Genomic DNA, 22,080 nt, shown 5'->3' on the forward strand with positions numbered 1-22,080 from the left:
CTATTTTTGTTGATTTTGCAAAAGCCTTTGATACAATAGATCATAAACTACTTTCGAAAAAGTTATGTATGGCTTATCATCTGATTCAGTTGAACTGATATCTTCTTTTCTTGATAATAGGAAACAAGCGGTTATCCAAGCTTCTAAAATGTCCCCTCATATGTCAGTTAATTATGGTATTCCTCAGGGATCAGTTTTAGGGCCTGTTTTATTTTCAATTTATATAAATGATCTTCCACTTCATGTTTCACCCTCTTGCGAACTTTTCGCTGATGATACAACACTCCATCAAAAAGACGCAAATGCCAATACAGTATGCACTAAGTTGCAGAGCGATATTGATAAACTTATAAACTGGACTGAAATTAACCACATGGCAATTCACCCACAGAAGTCTAAATTTATGTTAATCACAACCAGACAAAAACGACAAAATATCAAATCTAAAATAAAAGGGCTCAAGGTAGTTGATAATGATTTGCTGGAAGTTATTTCTTACAGACTACTTGGTCTTACACTTGACAATAACCTTTCCTGGTCTTACCATATCTCTGCTTTATGCATGAAGTTATCGAAAAAAGTATTTCAGCTCAAAAGAATTAAGCATTTCCTTAATCAAAATACCCGTAAATTATTAGTTCATGCATACATCCAGCCTGATATTGACTATGCATCAACATGCTGGGACTGGGCTAGTAAAAATTGCTTAAAACCTCTTGAAAGTATATACAGTTCCCTTAAGCTCATTCTCCTTAAATCTTCTATTCAAGCAAATGACTATGTTGAACTAAATATTCTCCCCTTTCATCTTAAATGTCGCTTTAACAAGGGTGTTTTTATGTTCAAAATTATGAAGAAATTTGCACCGCCCTATCTTTATAGGAAATTCCCGGAAAGAATCATTCGTAGCAAGAGTACCATTTTTACCCCTCGTCCCAGAACTAACCTTTTCATGTCCTCTCTCACTTATTCCGGTGGTAAACTGTGGAATGAAATCCCCGAGTACCTTAGAAATAGATCTACCATAGCATCTTTCAAAAAAGCGTATCAAAAATATCTGATGCAACAAATGTAATTAGTACCAGCAAAATCAAAGCATACGATGGGATCCTAGTAAGCCAACGTACTTTGATTAATTGTTCTCCAACAGTGTGTAAGCAAGGAAAATCGGCGAGTGTAAGTATGCATGTGTATTTCTGTGTACTTGTGTGTTCGAGATTATGTGTATTATGTCTGTGTGTGCACACACGTGTGTGTTTGAAGATTTTCATGTGGCAATGTTTTGTATGATTTTCATGTTTCTGTAATTGTAGTCTTTGATTCATCCATTTATGCAACTATTATTATCTATTTGGTTTGTTCTATATCATTTATTATTCATATTTATTTCATTTATTACAATGTGTGTATGTGTGTGTATGCGTGTGTGAGGGCATGGTGTAAAGAAGCTTCCAGCTTATCCATTCTTCCTTCAATAAAACATTTGTCATTGTCATTCTCTCTCTCTCTCTCTCTCTCTCTCTCTCTCTCCCGTTACTCTCAGACCTTCTCTATCTTTCAATTTGCCGGATATCCTGTTGTCTCCATCAGAAATGTCTATTTTTATATTTCCGCTGGCGGTGTCAGTGACCTCTTTTGACCCTGGCAACCAAAGCAACAGATAACAGATAACACCGGCCATAAACGATAAAAACGATAATACTGAAATCTGTATTTTTATAGATTTCGAAAATTTTCCAGAGCACATCAGAATATTTCTATTTTTAAAACGTCGATACAAGTCAAACACCGATATCTTCCTCCTTCTCCTCCTCCCCCACTCATCCCCTACAAGCACCCCCATCCCACCCCACCCCCACCCCACCACTTTGTGTTCTTGCCCCGCCAGTGTTCCCCCGAAGGCCCAGAGGACTGAGCAGGAAGTCATGAAGCAATCGCCGACTGTCGGCAGCGCTGAACGAGATGGCGCCGAAAGGACAATGGGGGTGTTCTTTTCCTTCATCACTCGGAAACCATTGGCAAAAAGCTTTGCCTTCAAGCCTGCTGAGTTTGGAAGCTGATAAACTTTTTTCCTTTTAACCAAGGCGAGGTGAAGTGAGTGGCTAGTTGCCGGTGTGTCAAGATGTGTGGGGACAGTGAGTCAAGTGACGATCAATGCACAGGGCAGGCCATGGCGGGCGGTCCCTGCCTGCAGGGAGCCGGCTCAACACACAACTTACTGCCTGTCTGCACAGTCACACACGCACACCTCACCATCATCGATCCTATTTAAAGCTCAGTCCCTTCAAATCGAAACCCTTTTAAACCTCCACCCTCCCCAACCCCCCTCTTTCCCCCTGGCAGTGACGTGACTGGCAGGAGGACATGGCTGGATGTTGATGCCGGACCAAATTGGTTTTCCGATATTGCCTTTGCCTTGGACGTGTTGTGGGTCTGGAGACATGGGGTGATTAGACCTGGGGGTGGGGGGTGGAGGAAGTGGTAAGATAACGTGTTGGCCCTTCCAGGCTTGTGAGCCCCGGGTTGTCGTTCCTGGGTGGACAAAAAGGCAGTTGAAGAACTGGTGTCAACAGTGGATCCACCCACGTCATTCTGTGAATGTTGAAGGCCGTTAGGAGACGGCCTAATCTCCCCTTTGCCCCTAGAATTGTTATGCAATCATTCATGAATATATACATACTACTGGGAAAAAAAAAGATTATTGATTAGATTAAGATAAACAGATAATAATCACAGGAAATTTGAGTTGGACACCTGTTACTGAAGATTTTTTTTCCAGAGTGTATCAGCTTCTCTCTCTCTCTCTCTCTCTCTCTCTCTCTCTCTGTGTGTGTGTGTGTGTGTGTGTGTGTGTGTGTGTGTGTGTGTGTGTGTGTTAAAGCCATAACAATACTGACCAGGAGGAGGATGTGGTGTCTGAGGAAGCTGGTGTTACAACCTAACTACCCAGTCTACAGCCAGATGATATCGACATCATAAACATCAGTTCAACATGCTGGCCGATATACCATTTTAGGTGAAATGCTAAAGCAGACAAAGACGGCTTTTGTTGATTTCTTTGTATCATTATCTCACACATTTTTGGCTATGACCTTGTTTTCCAGTAGACTGGGTTTAGTCGATTTTTATTCCTGGTCATAAAAAAGGGAGACCCACCCAACTCAGCTAACGGTCGCGGAGTTGCCCTCACAATTATCGATAGTAAAGTATTGCACAGACACTTGAAACAGAAGATTGGCAAAATGAGTGGAACAGAAAGAACAGATTTTGAGTAACAATCTGGCTTTTGATCAGGTTACATCATCACAGATAATGTTTTTACATCGTGTACATGTTCAGATATATTCATTGAAAATTACAAAATTGAATGCAGCCTCTGTAGACTTTCATAAGGCCTTTGCCTGTGACGATATATCTCGTGCAATGTATTACGTAAAAGCAAAATACATCACAAGCTTTATATGGATTTTCGTGGGATGTAAGAATCAGTTTTGTCGTGCGTGATAAGTGTGCGTGCATTCAGAAGTTCACTTCCTCTTGGGACGACATGAAAGTGACGACAGCAATGTGCACAGTGAACGCTGGTGCTGTGGAGTATCACGTGCAGTGCTCGCCCTTTGCAAGGGTGGAACTGCTGAAACAGCGATGCCACAATCCTGACAGATAGACAGACAGACAGACAACTCCAGAGAAGCGCTGAGTGGCGTGCTTGTTTCTTTTCTGTTACTGTTAGTGCGTTTTCATTTTCTTTCCAGCTGAAGGAATCGATTTGTGAGATGCTGTCAGTGTGCGTTGGGTTTGGGGGCCGAGGAACATTTAGAATGGATTGATAAATGTCAGTTAACATTTGGGAAAGACGTGTTTTATTCAAACAGAAGTGCGCTGTAAATATTGGTTCATGGTGACACAGCTGTATCTCGTCCGCCGCTGACCAACAAATCGGGATATTTACTTCTTCTTCTTAAACAATTTTGTAATTATTGTGGATATGTATCTATACATGCATGTGTATGTATATAGTGTGAGTGTATCCCGTCTATGTTTTGTTAATTGAAGCATCTTTTCTTGTCATCAGTACGATTTCTTCTGCTTTTATCATCTTTCTTTTGCTCTTAGGTTTGAGCGAAGAAAGTATGGTTTTTGCTTGTATCATATCCTTCTTTTTTTTTAAAAAAAAACCCACAAAAATCAGTTATTCACTCCTTCATTTATAGATTGGTGATGTCTTGTGAACATACGTATCATAGTGATATAAATTGCTGATGTCTTGTGAACATACGTATCATACTTTTTTTTTTTTTTTTTTTTTTTTTAATAATCTATTTATTCATGTGTTTGTGGGATGTCGGTGGCAGGCAGAATTCTTTACTTCAGTCTCCGGCAATAAGACCGGTGTAGACACTTGCAACCACTCTCTGTAATTCAGCGCCTGGATGAAATGTATCAGATTTTTTTCTATGAATCAGTCATTTAAAAACCATTCCATTACTGTCAATCCAAGTTAATATTCTACCCTCTCTCTCTCTCTCTCTCTCTCTCTCTCTCTCTCTCTCTCTCTCTCTCTCTCTCTCTCGTGTGGAGTTCATCAAGGATCCGTTCTTGGACAACTTATATGGTTCAAATCCAACTTTGTGGCGAATATGATTCTCGCACCAAGACAAAATTATCCAAACAATCTCCTTGTCCTCACCTTGAATGTTGATGATAACTCCATTGAACAAGTTCACGAGCACCGTGTCTATGGAGTTATAATAGATGATGAACTGAAATGGCAATCTCACATTAACTCTGTCTGCAAAAGGTTTGCACGCCATCTTTTTTTTTTAACTATCAGCTCAAGCCTTCCTTTGACAGTGATGCTCGCAAAATGTTCTCCCACGTTCACTGTCTTTCTCACTTATTACACATCTGTAATTTGGAGCTTTGCTGCAGATGTTCATCTTAAGAAGCAAAATTCCATCCACAAGAAAGCAGCCAACATAATTTTACCAGATCCTTCATTGCCGACTGTAGAAAAATAAGCCAGATTAAACATCCGTCCACTACAAAAACAGAATTCAACAAAGCGTTACTCGTGTACAAAGCACACAATAACTTGGCACCACAATATCTACAATATCTGCTTACCCGAGCCTCAACCCGATACGGATCTAACAATTACATTTTACCACACACCTTCGTTGATATGTTCAAAACTAGTCATGCATCTTCATGTGCATCCCTGTGGAACTCACATCATACACACCTACAAACGTGCAGTTTTCTATTTTCAGTTCAAATCTCCATAAACATCTTCAAACCATTCCAACCATAACTGAGTTGGAAGGGGTGAAGGTGTTTATGGAGATTTGAATTCTCAGGTAAAAAAAAAAACGACCGTTGGCATTTACAACGAGGGCGTTTGTATGTCTCACTAATTGGATCCGTTGTTACTGTTTCAGAAGGGGGAGGAGTGTCCGGGGGAGGGAGGGGTGGGGGCAGCGAAGGAGGACGACGGGAAGATGAAGGAGACGAGGTCATTGAAAGAACAATGTGAAACCGCAGAAAGAGAACAGTGAAAATGAAGACAAAGTGCGAAAGAATGCAAAATGCAAGAGAGAGAGTGAAACGAGTTGAGAGAAGACGAAGGAAAGAAAGAAAAAGGAGAAGCAGAAAAGAAGAGGGACAGGAAGAATGGATGACGGAAAGGAAGAAAGAACAAAAATGAAATGAGGAAATTGGAAGAATGAGGAGAAGGGAAATATCTTAACTCTCTCTCTCTCTCTCTCTCTCTCTCTCTCTCTCTCTCTCTCTCTGTCTGTCTGTCCCCCCTCTCTATGTCCCTCTCCATGTATCTATGTTTGTCTGTCTGTCTCCCTATGTCTCCCTCCCTTTTATATATTAACATTTTTATTCGAGTTTAACATTTAATACAGACAGACAGACAGACAAAAATAATATTTGTAATTGTTAATAACATTATTTGTTATTATGCATTATTTAAACTATCAATCAGGAAAACAACAACACAACATTGTTTTTTACAGAAAAAAAAACAAATAAAAAAAGTCATATGCACTGCATAAAAAAGTAAGTAAAGTAAGTAAATGAAAGGAAAATAAAGATAAATAAAAGAACAAATGTTACACTCGTGGTTGTCTTTCCTCCTCCTCGTTGCCTTCAATCATTTTTATGTATGGGAACTATTTTCTAAAAAATGCTATGTACATCATTTCCATCGAGTCTATATATATTTTCGGTTTTATATATGTTTCTTAGGTTTGTTAGGAAATACTTTATACATGGTTTGATTTTATTTATTCTGCATTTATAAATGAAATGTTTCGCCACTAGAATGATATAGTCAAATATTTCATCTGTTTTTGTAATATCATCATTTCCAAATAATACTAACTCTATATTCAACTTTACATTTGCACAATTTTCACACTTTTCCTTCAAGACATTCTCTAAGTCCCCCCCAAACGAGCTGAGTAAATGTACAGTGCGATAAGTTGTGTTGAATTGTGTCTATTTCATTTTTACAGAAATTGCACATGTCTCTATTTGTTATACTTATTTTTTGGAGGATTTTATTTGTAACCGGTATACCACGACATATTCTAATCTGGAACCATTTCAGTCTTACTTCCTTTATGTTTTTCACTTGTTTCATAGTAGTATCCCAATTTATTGCAATATCTAGTTTTGCTCCTATTTGATAAAAGAATTTATATATATATATATATATATATATATATATATATATATATATATATATATAAATTGGTTCAAGTGATATATCACAATATATATTAGATCCTTTCTGAACGTTGGCTATTATCTGCAGTGCTTTTGTTCTTTATTGCAAGTTTTATCTGTGATAGTAATATTGTTTGTTCTTAAGTAACTTTTAATGGAACGCATAAATCCCATATACAGTAAATGATTAACTTTAACATCATATTTTTCTGTGAAATCTTTATGACGAAGGAAGCACTCATTTTCATCTGCAGTATCTCTAACCAGAAAAATACATTTACTTGTCCATTTTTTTTCAAATAAACTGTCTTATTACCGACTTTAAATTTGTCGCCAAGACAGAGTGGTTCTACGAGTGCCTGTTGTGCTTCTTTTAACCTAATATGTTTTGTAATATTCTCATATACCCAATATTAATCTTTCCAGAATCTATTACATTCAACGTTTACAAATTTTCTTGTTCCAAAATATGGGGATTTGACTAAGAGGTTTTTTTTTCCACTTTGCTGTTCCTGTATGTGGTTTCCTAATCCATGATATTTTTAGAGCCTCTGTGTACTTTTGTATATTTGGAATACGCAAACCTCCATTTCCAACATTATGTACTGTATATATTCTTTTAGTCTTATCTGTTTTATCATCCCGTATAGATTCATTGCACAGTTTCTGCAGTTGATTTATATCTTTGTCTGGGGAATTGGGGAGAAGAATCCACAAGTAAATGAGTTTTGAAAGTATAAGTGATTTTAAAATAGCAATTCTACCGAGGGGTGTGCATATACGTTTTGACCAAATCTTGAAAAGCTTCTTAGCTTCTATCAATTTATCTCTTGTATTCACTTCAGTTTTTTGATAGATCTTCTGTAAACCGAATCCCTAAAAGTTTATATTTTGGGGGGTTCCATTTCATTTTCTTTTCTAGTAGATACCGGTATTTTGAGTTCTCCATTCTACCTAACCGGACATTTAATGTTTTATCATAGTTAATTTTTAGCCCTGAAAATTCTTCAAATCCCTCTAGTGTTTCAAACAACTTTTCATACGATTCTTTATCTCCTTCTAATGTGAATGTCGTATCATCAGCAAACTGACTAATTTTAAAGATGGTATCTAATAAATTTATGCCTTTAATTTCTTCGTCTTCCCTAATCTTGCACGCCAAGATTTCTGAGCATAATACAAACAGATAGGTGAGATCTCCCTGGCGGCATCCTCTTTGTATTTTCAAGCCTTTGGATACTTTACCGTTCACAATGACATATGATTTTATATCCTTGTAAAAGGTGTGAATCCATTTACATAAATCTAAACCAAATCCATAGGCTTTTAATACTGTGTTCATATATGACCAATTTAATGAATCGAATGCTTTTTCGAAATCTATTGATGCTAACAAGCCTGGACGATATTCAGTTTCTAAGTAATTTATAATGTCATACAGGGTTCTTATGTTATCACCAATATATCTACCTGGAATACAACCTGTCTGATCTTCGTGTATTAACTTTGGTAGAACTTTCTTGATTCTATTAGCTATGCATGTAGATCCTGTCTTATAAGCGACGTTTAGCAACGAAATAGGTCTCCAGTTCTGAAATATTCTCTTGGTTTATCTCCCTTTGGTAAACATGTAATTATCCCTTCTTTTTGTGTAATTGACAGTTCTCCCTTTTTAACACCTTCATTCAGTGATCTAACTACAAAGTCCCCTATGTCTTTCCAGAAAAAAAACTATAGACGTTTACAGTCATTCCATCTCTGCCTGGACTCATCGTTTTGCATTCTTCTAAATGTTTCTGTGACTTCCTGTTTTGTTGTAAGTCCTTCTAGTTGCTCTGATTCAAATTCATCCAGACTGGGCAAACTTTTAACGTAACTGCTAATTTCTATGTCTTTTACTTCCTGTTCTCTGTATAGGTCTTCACAATAAAGTCTCGTCGCCTCTAAGATCTCGTCTGTTTCTGTCAAAATATTACCTTGGGGTGTAACTAATTTTAACATTTGTTTACTTACAAAATGTCTTTTTTTCAGTTTACAAAAATATTTAGTCACCTTTTCACCCTGATATTCCCACCTTGCTTTCGACCTTAAAGCGATCCCTTCCAATTTTATTTTTCGTAGCTGTACTAGTTCTTTTTTCTCCTGCAATTCTCTGGTTAACTGTGTATGTGTATCTATTTCTTTATCGATTCGCTGTATTTCTTTTTCTAGTGTTTTCTCCTTTTCTATAAGCTGTCTTTTCTTTCTTAAGCCAAAAGATATTGTTTTCTTTCTTATTTCCATTAATAATACATCCAGATCGAGTTGATCACGTATGGTTAACTGAATTTCATTATTAGGTATCTTGCCTAAGTTTTCTCTTGGATACGGTAACACTACATATTCGTCGTTTACTTTTTCTATTGTTTCTTTCACTAACTCTACATATTTGTTGTCCCAAAGTAAAGATGAATTAAATTTCCTAAATGTTTTTCTTCTGGGTTCTGTGTTAAATTGTAGATCAGCTGTAATTAAAGAATGGTCACTTCTGTAACCATAGGTGATATCTGCAGTCTTAACATTGGTGATCAGATTGTCAGACAATAAAAAGAAATCAAGACGACTTTGTTGTAAAGGGGTTGGTCTCCTCCAGGTGTATCTTAGAACTTCAATATTTAATTCTCTCCATATGTCTACTAACTGTAAGTCATCCATCATCTTTATTGCTGTGTCTTGTGCTGCCATATTGTTTACATGCTTATAACTGCAATTGTCTAAGCTAGGATTCATAACTAAATTCCAGTCACCTCCTATTATCACATAATCGATAGCTTGTTCTTCAATCTTAGTCCGAATTTCTTCCAAAAATGCAGGGTGGTCTCTGTTAGGTCCATACACATTGACCAAAAGAACTTCCATGTTAAATGTTTTTAAGATCAAAATATATAATTACCCTGAATGTCTATAATCGTTTGTTGTTGTTTTTTTGTATTTGAAACTCAGAGTTATTATTTAACAGAATAGCTTCCCCTCGTGACCTAGAATTATTCGACGAAAAACACATTCATAACCCCATTCTGCCCTGATCTGTCTGTCCATCTTCTTAGTAAAATGTGTGTCTTGTAAAAAGTATACCGAATATTGCTTTTGTCTTGAACACTGTAAGACGTCTTTCCTTTTCTGAAAATTTCCCAACCCCTGACAGTTTAGAGATGTCATCTTAAGGTTACGTGTTAAGAAGTGGTATTTTTGGTCTATATACAACGTACCCCCTTTCTTCCAAAGTGTCATCGTGATTTCCACCCACGACATATTCTTCTGTTAAACAGGCATAAAAATGAAAAATGTGTATACTAATATCAATTACCTAAACAAAAGGAAACAAACAATATTCATACATTTGGGAGAAGTAGATACCGAGATAGAAAAGTGAATAATAATCACACACAGACAAATAACAATTATTTAAGAAGAAATTGACACATAGTACAAAAGTGTCAAAAAAATACCAGCCGCTGTGGCGAAGTGGTTAGCGTCGCGGACTGACGGCTGGAAGGACGCGGGTTTCGAATCCCAGCGGAGGTGGGTTTTTCGGCCCGTGGCCGGCGCCTACCCAGAGTTGAGTGTGCTGTGGGCTTAAATGGGGAGACTGGGACCACACAGTCGAGTGTCATCCACTTCAAGGATGCGTCTTTGGGTGTGTTGCTCAAATTACCTGACCAACACTGCAAGTGTCTGTATCTCTCGGGCCTGGTTAACGCCGGGATATCATTATGATAGGAAGCGTAGAGTACAACTTTGTCACGCAGTCCCAAACCAAAATGGACCTCCATAGCAACATCGTCATCATCATTGTCATCCTCCTCCTCCTTCATCGTCATCAATAGAAACAAAATAGTCTCAAAGTCTGTGGCCTTTCGTGCCCTGCTTTCATGGTGACCTCAGTTTCGATACCCCTCCACTTCCGTGCTTGGGGTGAGTCCTGTCAATGTCGTCAGTGTCGGCAGATTCATGGAGGGCTGTTGTTTGAGGGACGTGGTGGCGGTCTCCACTCTGGGAGGACGCTCACTCAGTCTTACTCCGCGACTAAGCCATTATTGTCGTTAGTAGGGGGCTTAGTAGGTGGTGTCCTAAGTACATTAAAACAGAACAGGCACCACTGAACACCACCGAAGTGACTCAGCAGCAGTGCAGGGTCTCCTCTGGTGTGTGGCCTCCTGGCGACCTAACATCGATGGTTCCCTGTGGACTGCCGACGCTGGAACTACGACGGACGAACCCGGGTGTGGCCGTGTATGGGGGAATCTAAATGAGCGGCGTGGGAGTAATGCCACTGAAACGGTGCAGATGATGGGGCAGCAAAAAAAAAAGTGTCAAAAAAAGTAACAATTTGCTTGGCTGGCGCAAGCGAGCGATGGGCGGGGGAAAAAAAAAAGTAAAACGGTCAATACAATGAGAATACTACATTGGGGCATAGCATCAACATTTACACGCTGTCACTGTCGCCAATCGCCTAGCTGACTGCACAGAGCCAAATCAGGGCTGAGTGTGACATTGATTTTGACTCCGTAGAATCCGAAAAGGAAAAGTACAGAAAAAAAAGGTTTACTAGTACAGCCATATTCCTGTACCAAAGCTTAGGATATGTTTTTTTCCGTCAGTGTTTCGCCATCGAGCATTTTAAACAATACTCAATCGTATATGATACATACACATAAAAAAACAACAACAATAACAAAATCCACCGGCATACATATCTGCCAAACACCAGCATCCAAGGTAAAATGTGGGAAAGGTACGGGACCGCGGGTAGAGACATGTCTATAACCTCTCTGTCGCTGTTTTTTTTTTCTATTTTCTCCTATTTTCTCTCATCCCCTTACCTCTATATGTGTGTGTGTGTGCGTGCGCGTGTGTGTGTGTGCGCGCGCGCGTGTGTGTGTGCGTGTGTGTCTTTACGCATCATAATCCAAACCATGAATGAGGAGGTGGGAATGGGTCAGGGGGTATCTAGCAACAACGATGATTAAAGAAAAAGCGTCATTAAGATTGTCAAAAAACAAACAAACAAACAAAAAACACCTAAATAAAACCACTGTCCTCTGAATGTCCTGCTTTGAATGCTTATTTGAAGGCTCGTGCCACATAGTTTGGTAAGTCGCATCATCACGGAACAACCAAACTGCACTGGTTGACATTCAGTGCATAATAATTATTACGTTGAGCCAATGACAATTTTTTCACTCTGTAATCAAACAGCCGCATTTCGAATACATTAACAATGAGTACATTCCCACATGCACATTTTCTGTTTAAAATAAAAAGTGGCAGATAGATGAATAAACAAATAAAGAAGTAGACACACAAAAAGTTAATTTTACAATGTACATTTTGCGACTGCTCCGTGTATACAATTCTCGAGTGAACATTTGCAAGATACAGCAAATGTTAACCTGAAGGCATCCGCGGAACTTCACGTTTTTCTTTTCCTCCCCACCCCCTCCGTTTTTTGCATGCACACCACGGATTGTTCGTTCCTTGTGAACTCACTACTCATATGGAAAAAGAGTGCTTACAAAAGTGCAAAGCTTCGCATTTATTTTCCACTTCTTTCTCCTTTTCTTCTCCTTGCCCGTATAGCTCTCATCCTCCTCCCCCCTCCCTGTGTGTGTGTGTGTGTGTGCGCGCGCGCGCGCGTACATTAGTCACGAACTTTCCGCTCATTGTGAACTCTCTGCTTTTCAGTGCTAAGCTCATCAAACCGCAGTCGCAAAATTTTCTTTTGTTTTCTTTTCCTTGTTTTCCTCCTTTCCTCCCCCTTTTTTCAAGGCCAAATGAGCGTAATCACGTGCACGCGCGCGCGCACACACACACACACACACACACATTTTCACACATTGAGTGTGTTGTATCCGATGGTGTGTGTGCGTGTGTGTGTTTGTGTGTGTGCGTTTGCATTTGTTTACATCTGTGCTTATGGTGGGTTTGGAAAAAGTGTGTGTTTTTTTAAACAACAACAAAACAAACCTAGTACCAGTTCCTTGCTCAGATATATTTCTGTGTTCCTCTATCTGTTTCTGTCTGTCTGTCTGTCTCTCTCTGTGTGTCTGTCTGTCTGTCTGTTTAATGTCGATCAATTTATTTTCCTAAACACGTCACCTTCGCTCCATTAAACGAAGTGGTCAGTGTGGGCAGACTGATAGGGGTGGGAGGGAAGGGTGAGGGAGGGGGTGACGCTCCTTCTGCCTGTCTGGCTCCCTGTGTCTGCCTGGTTCCCTCTGTCTGCCTGGTTCCCTCTGTCTGCCTGGTTCCCTCTGTCTGCCTGGCTCCCTCTGTCTGCCTGGCTCCGTCTGTCTGTCAGGCTCCCTCTGTCTGTCAGGCTCCCTCTGTCTGTCTGACTCCCTCTGCCTGGTCCCCTTTGTCTAGCTGGCTCCCTCTGTCTGTCTGGCTCCCTCCGCCTGTCTGGCTCCCTCTGTCTTCCTGGTTTTCTCTGCCTGTCTGGCTCCCTCTATCTTCCTGGTTTTCTCTGCCTGTCTGGCTCCCTCTGTCTGCATGACTCCCTATGTCTGCCTGGCTCCCTCTGCCTGTCTGGCTCCCTCATTCTGTCTGGCTCCCTGCCTGGCTCCCCCACGCGGTCATTACTTTCGCGTGCAGTCAGGTTAGGTAGTCACGTCTTTCCTGTGTTGACACAATTGACCACCTTCAAAGTGACTGAGCAGCAGTGCAGGGTCTCCTCTGATGCGTAGCCTCCTACCCATCTTACACCCATAGCTCTTTGTGGACTACCGGCGCTACAACTACGCCAGACCTTGCATGACTGGGTACTGGACGTGGTGAGCAGTCATTGAAAACCATTCCGAGGACCGGACACCATGGATAGATAAATGGATATCATAAAGGAATAGATGAATAAACAGAAATGTTAGTAATGTCAGACTTATATATCGTCATTTTACAAAACTGTAAGTGGAAGAAGATAGAGAAGTCTGTCAGAGTGTAAACATGACACCTTTCAGTGATTGAATTTTCATCTTGGATGATATTAATACCGGAACTTATGGAAAACCGAAACAGTGCTTTGATTTATTATCTCTCACACACACGCAAACTCTCTCTCTCTCATTCATTCTCTCTCTCTCTCTCTCTCTCTCTCTCTCTCTCTCTCTCTCTCTCTCTCTCTCTCTCTCTCTCTCTCCAAGTCCCAATCTCCTCAGAGTGTCTACGTTTCCCGATCGATGAAGGTGATAGAGGGCTCTCCATTGAGGCCATCACAACTTGCCCTCTCTTCCCGTCCTCACTAATTCCCCTCACCACACTGGGCGGGACGGGGCGGGGATGACGGGGGGCAAGAGGGGCGTGGGGGGGGGGGGTAGAAGGGAAGACGGACGGAGTGACTGGGTCTGGGAAGGATTGTGAACTGTAGTGCTCTTTGTTGTGAAGTTGTTCTTCTATGTACGTGTTGTTCTATATACGGTTCCCCCCCTCCCCCTCCCCCTCCTCTCCTTCTCCTACTTCTGCTTCGACACACGGTCTCGATTTTTTTTCCTGATCTGTTGTAGAACTGTAAATAGAACACAGTGTCGTGTGTGTGTGTGTGTGTGTGTGTGTGTGTGTGTAAGCGCTTTGGGTTACGCTGCTGGTCAGACATCTATTTTGCAGATGTGGTGTAGCGTCCATGGGTTTGTCCGAACGTAGTGACGCCTTGAGTAACTGAACTGAACTCTGTGTGTGTGTGTGTGTGTGTGTGTGTGTGTGTGTGTGTGTGTGTGTTTTGGTGGTGGTGGTGGTACTATATCGATTTTATGTCTTTTCTCTGAGTGATTTTGGATGAAATGTGTGTGAGGGGGGGGGGAGGGGGGGGGGAGAGTGAGTGAAGGAAAAGGGAGACAACCCAGACCAGCTCTCCGGGAAGGGGGCACAGAGGCCACCAGACGATGATTCAGGACCTCTTTCAGAAGGGGGAGGGGGCGGTAAGAGGGAAGGGGTGGGCGGTGTTATGGATGTTACCTCCCTTTGTCTTTGTCGCCTCCTTCGTTAGTGCCCGCCGTTCTCTGAAACTGAGAGGTCCCCAGAGGACCGGCCAGAGAGAGGGGGAAGTGTGTTTGGGGAGAAGATAGATGGGTTAAAGGCAGAAAAGCACAAGGACACACAGTGAACAGTATGTGTGTGTCCGCTGCTGTGTGGTTAACAACAATTCTGCTTCTGTTCACATCATCATCATGTCACGTACAACGTTGTGTTGTTTGAGTTCATGATCATCACACTCATCGTTTTAGAGAATTTTTTTAAATAATAATGTATTGTATTGTACAATGGTATTGTATAACTATGTTTTTGTCACAACAGATTTCTCTTGTGAAATTCGGGCTGCTGTCTCCAGGGAGAGCGTATCGCTATACTGACAGCGCCATCCATTTTTTTGTATTTTTTCCTGCCTGCAGTTTTATTTGTTTTCCTATCGAAGTGGAATTTCAACAGAAATTTGCCAGGGACAACCCTTTTGTTGCCGTGGGTTCTTTTACGTGCGCTAAATGCATACTGCACACGGGACCTCGGTTTATCGTCTCATCCGAATGACTAGCGTCCAGACCACCATTCAAGGTCTAGTGAAGGAGGAGAAAATACTGGCGACTGCCGGTGTAATTCGAACCAGTGCGCTCAGATTCTCTCGCTTCCTAGGCGGACGCGTTGCCTCTAGGCCGTCACTATATCGTGTGTTTGATGCTTTTCTATTTCTTTATTTCTGACCTCTCGAGTTAAAATGTCAGACCTAATAGTTCATTGGTACAGGTGCATGGAATTTGCTGATGTCAACTGCTAGAACAATGATGGTCGGAATCTGTCAACCTGTGTAAAGTTTCTATGTTTAAAGATCATCACATCATGATTTCATGTTCAAACTCATTTGACTTCACCGTTGATAGTCCCGTAAAAAACACTTAGTTATAACTGTTATGGTTTTCATGTCCACGTATCCCAGTTCATGTTGGGATATAGCTGATGAATCTAATTCTCCGTGAAAAAAGCAATTGTTTCCTTAATCTATTACCCTCAGAAAAGTCATTCATTCATTCTCTCTCTCACTGTCTGTCTGTCTCTCTCTCGCTCTCTGTCTCTCTCGCTCTCTCTTACTCTCTCTCACCCTCTCTCTCTCTCTCTCTCTCTCTGGATGAAGAAAACAAGAGGTGTGTGTGTGGGGGGGGGGGGGGGGGGGGGGGGGGGCGGGGGTTTACCGATGACTGAAAGTCAGCTGAGGGTGACATGAGCCTCGTTGTTTTCCACCACATCCACTTTGGATTCGTCTCTTCCCCTCCTGTGTCTCTTACGAGCCAGTGATCCTGTTTGCCAGTCAGTGAACCAATCAGCACACAGATTTTGGTCACGTGTTTGATGGCAGAACTCAGGCGTTTAGCGGCAGAGTGGTTTGCCGTGAGGCCGGGGGTTGGTGTGTAGTGGGGCGTACACCCTGTTTGTGACCTGTGTTTGGGGGAAGGGGCAGAAAACACACACACACGCACGCGCGCGCGAGCAAAATGTATTTGCAACAATATACAGTTTCACAGACACCAAGGCCCAACCCTCAACTTGGAATCGCATGTACCCAGGTCCCACCCTACACAACCACTTTCACAGACCGCTGTGTAGCAGTTACCTAACTGATTAGTCACGTGTCCTAGGTCTTCCGGTCTGAGGGCAAGTGGCGGAAGTAATGCGTTTCAGAGCCGTGGGCATTAAGGACAGTGAGTCCTCTGTGTGTGTGTGTGTGTGTGTGTGTCATGTGTCCCTGGACAGTGAGCAGAATAGGGGGGATGGGGGGGGGGGGGGGGTAAGGGAAAGATACTGGACGAGATGGTTGAAAGACAGACATGGGATGAATAAAACACACCGGTCATTCAGCCATTTGTGACATCTGTCAATGGTGACATAAACTATTAGCAGACATTAGCTATTCAGCTATTAGTGATATCTGTTAATGGTGACATCAACTATTAGCAGACACTGGCTAGTCAGTCATCACACACACACACACACACACACACACACACACACACACAGATATTTCAGTTAAGTTTCTCAAGGAGGCGTCACTGACGGGCGCTATAGCCGAGTGGTTAGAGCGTTGAAGTGTCCCGGGCTCGAATCTCGGTATCGGTGCCTGGTGGGTAAAGGGTGGATATTTTTTTTTCGATCTCCCACTTCAACAGATCTTCAGACCTGCTAGTGCCTGAACCCCCTTCGTATGTATACGCACGCAGATCAAATACGCAAGTTTAAGATCCTGTAGTTCATGACAGCGTTCGGAGGAACATGGAAACAAGAAATATACAGCATGCACACCCCCGAAAACGGTGTGTGGCTGCCTACATGGTTGGGGTAAATAAACAAAATGGTCATACTCGTAAAATGTTACATGTCTGTACAATTTTATGTGCGCGTGAATGAAACCTGATTGAATGACACAAGAAACGAATGATGAGCGCCCAATGGCAACTGTCAGTCGGCTCTACCCAGGTAGGCAGCCTGTTGTGCAAATGACTCCGTGTTTGTAAAGCGCTTAGAACTTAGTCTCAGACCGAGGACAGGCGCAATATAAGAATCCATATCATCAACATCAGTGCGCCATGACAAATGCAGCGTAACCCAACGCGCGAAGTCAGGCATTGAAACACACACACACACACACACACACACACAAGATGAGTGCTACGATGATGAACTCAAACAACTTAGCACTGTATGTGACAGCATGATGATGTAAACACAAACAGAATTGAACACCGACAAATGAACAGAGACAGATGATGACGCCGTGGTGACGTCTGTTGCAGGTTTCGGGATGACGACACCACAGACCACCGCCGGCAAGATCGTCCTGATCTTTTACGGTTTCTTCGGCTGCGCGGGCGCCATTCTGTTCTTCAACCTGTTCCTGGAGCGCATCATCACCTTCCTGGCCTACATCCTGCGCGCGCTGCACGAGCGGGACCTGCGGCGGAAGGGGCTGAGCAAGGACCAACGGAACCGGCGGCGGGACTCTGAGGGGTCCGAGGACGAGGACCAGCTGGACTCGTGGAAGCCGTCGGTGTACTGGGTGATGCTGATCCTGCTGCTGGGCGCCCTGGTGGTGGCGGTGTGTGCCTCGTCCATGTACCACCCTGTGGAGGACTGGTCCTACTTCGAGGCCGTCTACTTCTGCTTCGTCACCTTCGCCACCATCGGCTTCGGGGACTACGTGGTGAGCCAGAAGTCCAGCTACGCCAACGTGCACCTCTACCGCCTGGGCAACTTCGTCTTCATCGTGCTGGGCTGCTGCTGCGTCTACAGCCTCTTCAACGTCACCTCCATCATCATCAAGCAGGTGCTCAACTGGCTGCTGCGGAGGCTGAACTGTCAGTGCACGTGCCAGCTGAAGAAGCCACCCATGACGAGGCGCAACGCCATCACGCCGGGCCACCTGCACCGCGGCAACAAGGCGCCCACCGTCACCGTCACCGACACGGACGGCGACTCAGACTCGGAGTACCGGCGGAACTCCGGGGAGATGATCTCCATGAAGGACTTCCTGCAGGCCAACAAGATCTCGCTGGCCATGATGCAGAAGCAGCTGTGGGAGACGGCGCAGCGGGGCCGGGCCAACAACAACAACAGCGGCTTCCAGGACGGCGTCGGTCCTCTAGCCATCCTCAACAGGAAGCTGGGGCAGGACGAGTTCGACCCGTCAGTATGACACACACCACTCGCTGTGCCTGTGTGTGTGGGACACATGTCGCTCTGTTTGTCTGTCTGTATTGGACACATGCCGCTCTGTATGCCTGTCTGTGTTGGACACATGCCGCTCTGTATGCCTGTCTGTATATGACACATACCTCTCTCTTCGCATGCTGTGCTGGGGGCCTGATGTGGGACTTTCCTCACGGACACTGTGTGTGGTGCAGTGTGTGTGGTGGCGACAGGAGCCGTGCTGTGCAGCAGGGGGGGTGGAGGGGGGGTGACAGACACGGGTACTGGGGTGTGGACATGTCACTGCCCGCCACAGGTAGCACTTGACCGGCCACTGCTGTCTGTCGTCACGTGACGCCTCAGTGCCTGACATGACCTTCACCCTGCCGTCACGTGATGCCTCAGTGCCCAAACATGACCTTCACCCTGCCGTCACGTGACGCCTCAGTGCTCAGACATGACCTGGGGAGGGTGTCGGTGACTCGTGCCTCTTGTCTGCTGAAGCCATTGACACTGACTGCCAGAGACAGTGTGATGGTGTCTGATCTATTCCATGGATTGACAGGAGTGACGGAGAGACAGTGTGTTTGTGTCTGATCTATTCCATGGAGTGACTGAGAGGAGAGACAGATACAATGTGATGATCTCTGACCTAATCCATGCAAAGAGACAGTGTAATGTGTCTGATCTATTCCATGGATTGACTTAGAGGAGAGACAGTGTGATGGGTGTGATCTATTCCACGGTGCACCCTTACAGCCCGGCCAGGTGACCAGAGAAAAGCTCCTGGTTCTGTGAACAGTGAGCCTTTGACCCGCTCCTCAGTGTGACAGCATCATGACACTCTGTGCTGTGTGCTGCTGTCTCGTGACATGCTGTACCCTCAACTGCCGCCACCACCACCACCACCCCCCCCCCCTCACTGCTCCCCCCCCCCCCCCCCCCACACACACACACCGACACCCTGTCCACACCCCCTGTCTACACTGCCAGAGAATCTTCAGGACGCAGATTGGATTAACCAGCCATCTACGCACACACCGGCTCCAACAACCCCAGCCCCAGGATGACTAAGGTGGTCCTCGTAGTTCTGACTGACGAACAACACTGTGACCTGGTTGATGAGGGTCAGGACATGGTGTCTGTGTGCTGGTTGGTTGAGGGGGTCACGACATGGTGTCTGTGTGCTGATTGGTTGATGAAGGTCACGACATGGTGTCTGTGTGCTGATTGGTTGATGAAGGTCACGACATAGTGCCTGTGTGCTGATTGGTTGATGAGGGTCACGACATGGTGTCTGTGTGCTGATTGGTTGAGGGGGTCACGACATGGTGTCTGTGTGCTGATTGGTTGATGAGGTCACGACATAGTGTCTGTGTGCTGATTGGTTGATGAGGTCACGACATGGTGTCTGTGTGCTGATTGGTTGATGAGGTCACAACATGGTGTCTGTGTGCTGATTGGTTGATGAGGACAGGACATGGTGTCTGTGTGCTGATTGGTTGATGAGGTCACGACATGGTGTCTGTGTGCTGATTGGTTGATGAGGACAGGACATGGTGTCTGTGTGCTGATTGGTTGATAAGGGTCAGGACATGGTGTCTGTGTGCTGATTGGTTGATGAGGTCACGACATGGTGTCTGTGTGCTGATTGGTTGATGAGGTCAGGACATGGTGTCTGTGTGCTGATTGGTTGATGAGGTCACGACATAGTGCCTGTGTGCTGATTGGTTGATGAGGTCACGACATAGTGGCTGTGTGCTGATTGGTTGATGAGGTCACAACATGGTGTCTGTTTGCTGATTGGTTGATGAGGACAGGACATGGTGTCTGTGTGCTGATTGGTTGATGAGGTCAGGACATGGTGTCTGTGTGCTGATTGGTTGATGAGGACAGGACAATGGTGTATGTGTGCTGATTGGTTGATGAGGACAGGACAATGGTGTATGTGTGCTGATTAGTTGATGAGGACAGGACAATGGTGTATGTGTGCTGATTGGTTGATGAGGACAGGACAATGGTGTATGTGTGCTGATTGGTTGATGAGGTCAGGACATGGTGTCTGTGTGCTGATTGGTTGAGGAGGTCAGGACATGGTGTCTGTGTGCTGATTGGTTGATGAGGTCAGGACATGGTGTCTGTGTGCTGATTGGTTGATGAGGACAGGACAATGGTGTATGTGTGCTGATTGGTTGATGAGGACAGGACAATGGTGTATGTGTGCTGATTGGTTGATGAGGTCAGGACAATGGTGTATGTGTGCTGATTGGTTGATGAGGACAGGACAATGGTGTATGTGTGCTGATTGGTTGATGAGGTCAGGACATGGTGTATGTGAGATGATGAAGGTCACCCAGTGGGCAGCCCGAGGAGCGACTGTGTTGCACTGACCTGTGTTGTGACAGTCAGTGATTTCCCGTCACGTGACCAGCTGACGGTGTGCCAGTGCTGACTGTCAGACAGCGATGCTCCCTGAACTGTGCACGTGATAGCCGTGCTGAGCCTGACGGTAGACCTCAGTGGTCAAGGAGGTGACACTGTGCTCTGTTGTCTCTTCACGCTCTGGACCAGCCTCTGACCGGCTCTGTGAACAGTTCTGTGACCAGCTCTGACCAGCTTTCTCACCAGCTCTGGGACTAACCCTCTCACCAGCTCTGTGACCAGCTCTCTCACCAACTCTCTCACCAGCTCTGACCAGCTCTCTGACGAGCTGAGTGACCAGCTCTGTGAGCAGCACTGTGGTGATCAGCCCCAGACACACCCTGACTCAAACCAACACCTGTTGTACACCACAGTCCCCTGACAAGGACGCCGCTGAGCTGAGCTTTGTGACACTATCACTGATCCTCTGTGCTGACTGGTGACGCCAGGCTTCACAACGCGACGCTGGCAGCCAGACACAGCGCCAGGACTCGGGACACATGGAGCATAATGCTGGCAGCATCAAACACAGGGAGATGTGCACTTCAGTGTGATCACAGCCTTGGGATGTTTGTTGGTATTGTTGTTTGTTTGTTTCTTGTTGTTGTTGTTGTTGTAACCCAGCCACTATTGTGAGGATGACACTGTGACTAGCTCAGATCAAAGATTGCAGTATCTGTCACGGTGAACACAAAGTTTTGTCGTGGCCATTGCTGTTAGCCTGGCTTTAAAGATGGTGACAGAGGACGACAGAGCAGTGTGGATGTGTGCTGTGTTCTTCATTGAGACAGGGCGGGACACACGGTACTTTGCTGTGCTGTGGGCTGCTGGGTGGGGGTGGGGGTGCTGGGTCCCTGGTAGCTCTGCTGTCCGCCAAGGATCACTGACGTCCTGAATGACCATAGCTGGGGCCATGTGACTGGCCGCCCCTCAGGGCTGGTGTTCAGGGAGCACTGTAGTCTGCGCACAGAACGGAAACGGAAGTATGTTGCTGCGTCCCTGGTGCCTCAATGGTATGGTGTGGACCAGCCTTGCAGTGCTGGGTCAGATGGCTGAACTGTGTCACACCACGGAAAACAGTTCTGGGTGTTGTTGTTTTCTGGTTCGTTTCTATCAACACACCACCACGTACACCCTCTTTGTTTTCAACGACTACTACTTCTACTGCTGCTACGATCACTCGTCCGTTTCCTTCTCCTCTTTCTTCTTCGTCATCTT

The 22,080-nt window shown here is 44.2% G+C and overlaps 1 protein-coding gene across 1 annotated transcript in view; it reads left to right on the forward strand.

Annotated features, from left to right (window-relative positions):
* Positions 1–18,666, forward strand: part of LOC143281678 (potassium channel subfamily K member 13-like) — a 92,935-nt gene extending 74,269 nt beyond the window's left edge. Inside the window, exon 2 of the mRNA XM_076586924.1 lies at positions 17,550–18,666. Coding sequence (XP_076443039.1) covers positions 17,550–18,448 — 899 coding nt within the window. The 3' untranslated portion in view covers positions 18,449–18,666. The remainder of the gene's footprint in view (positions 1–17,549) is intronic.
* The last annotated feature ends 3,414 nt before the right edge of the window (positions 18,667–22,080 follow it).

Source organism: Babylonia areolata, chromosome 4 (assembly GCF_041734735.1).
Source record: "Babylonia areolata isolate BAREFJ2019XMU chromosome 4, ASM4173473v1, whole genome shotgun sequence".
Taxonomy (NCBI): domain Eukaryota; kingdom Metazoa; phylum Mollusca; class Gastropoda; order Neogastropoda; family Buccinidae; genus Babylonia; species Babylonia areolata.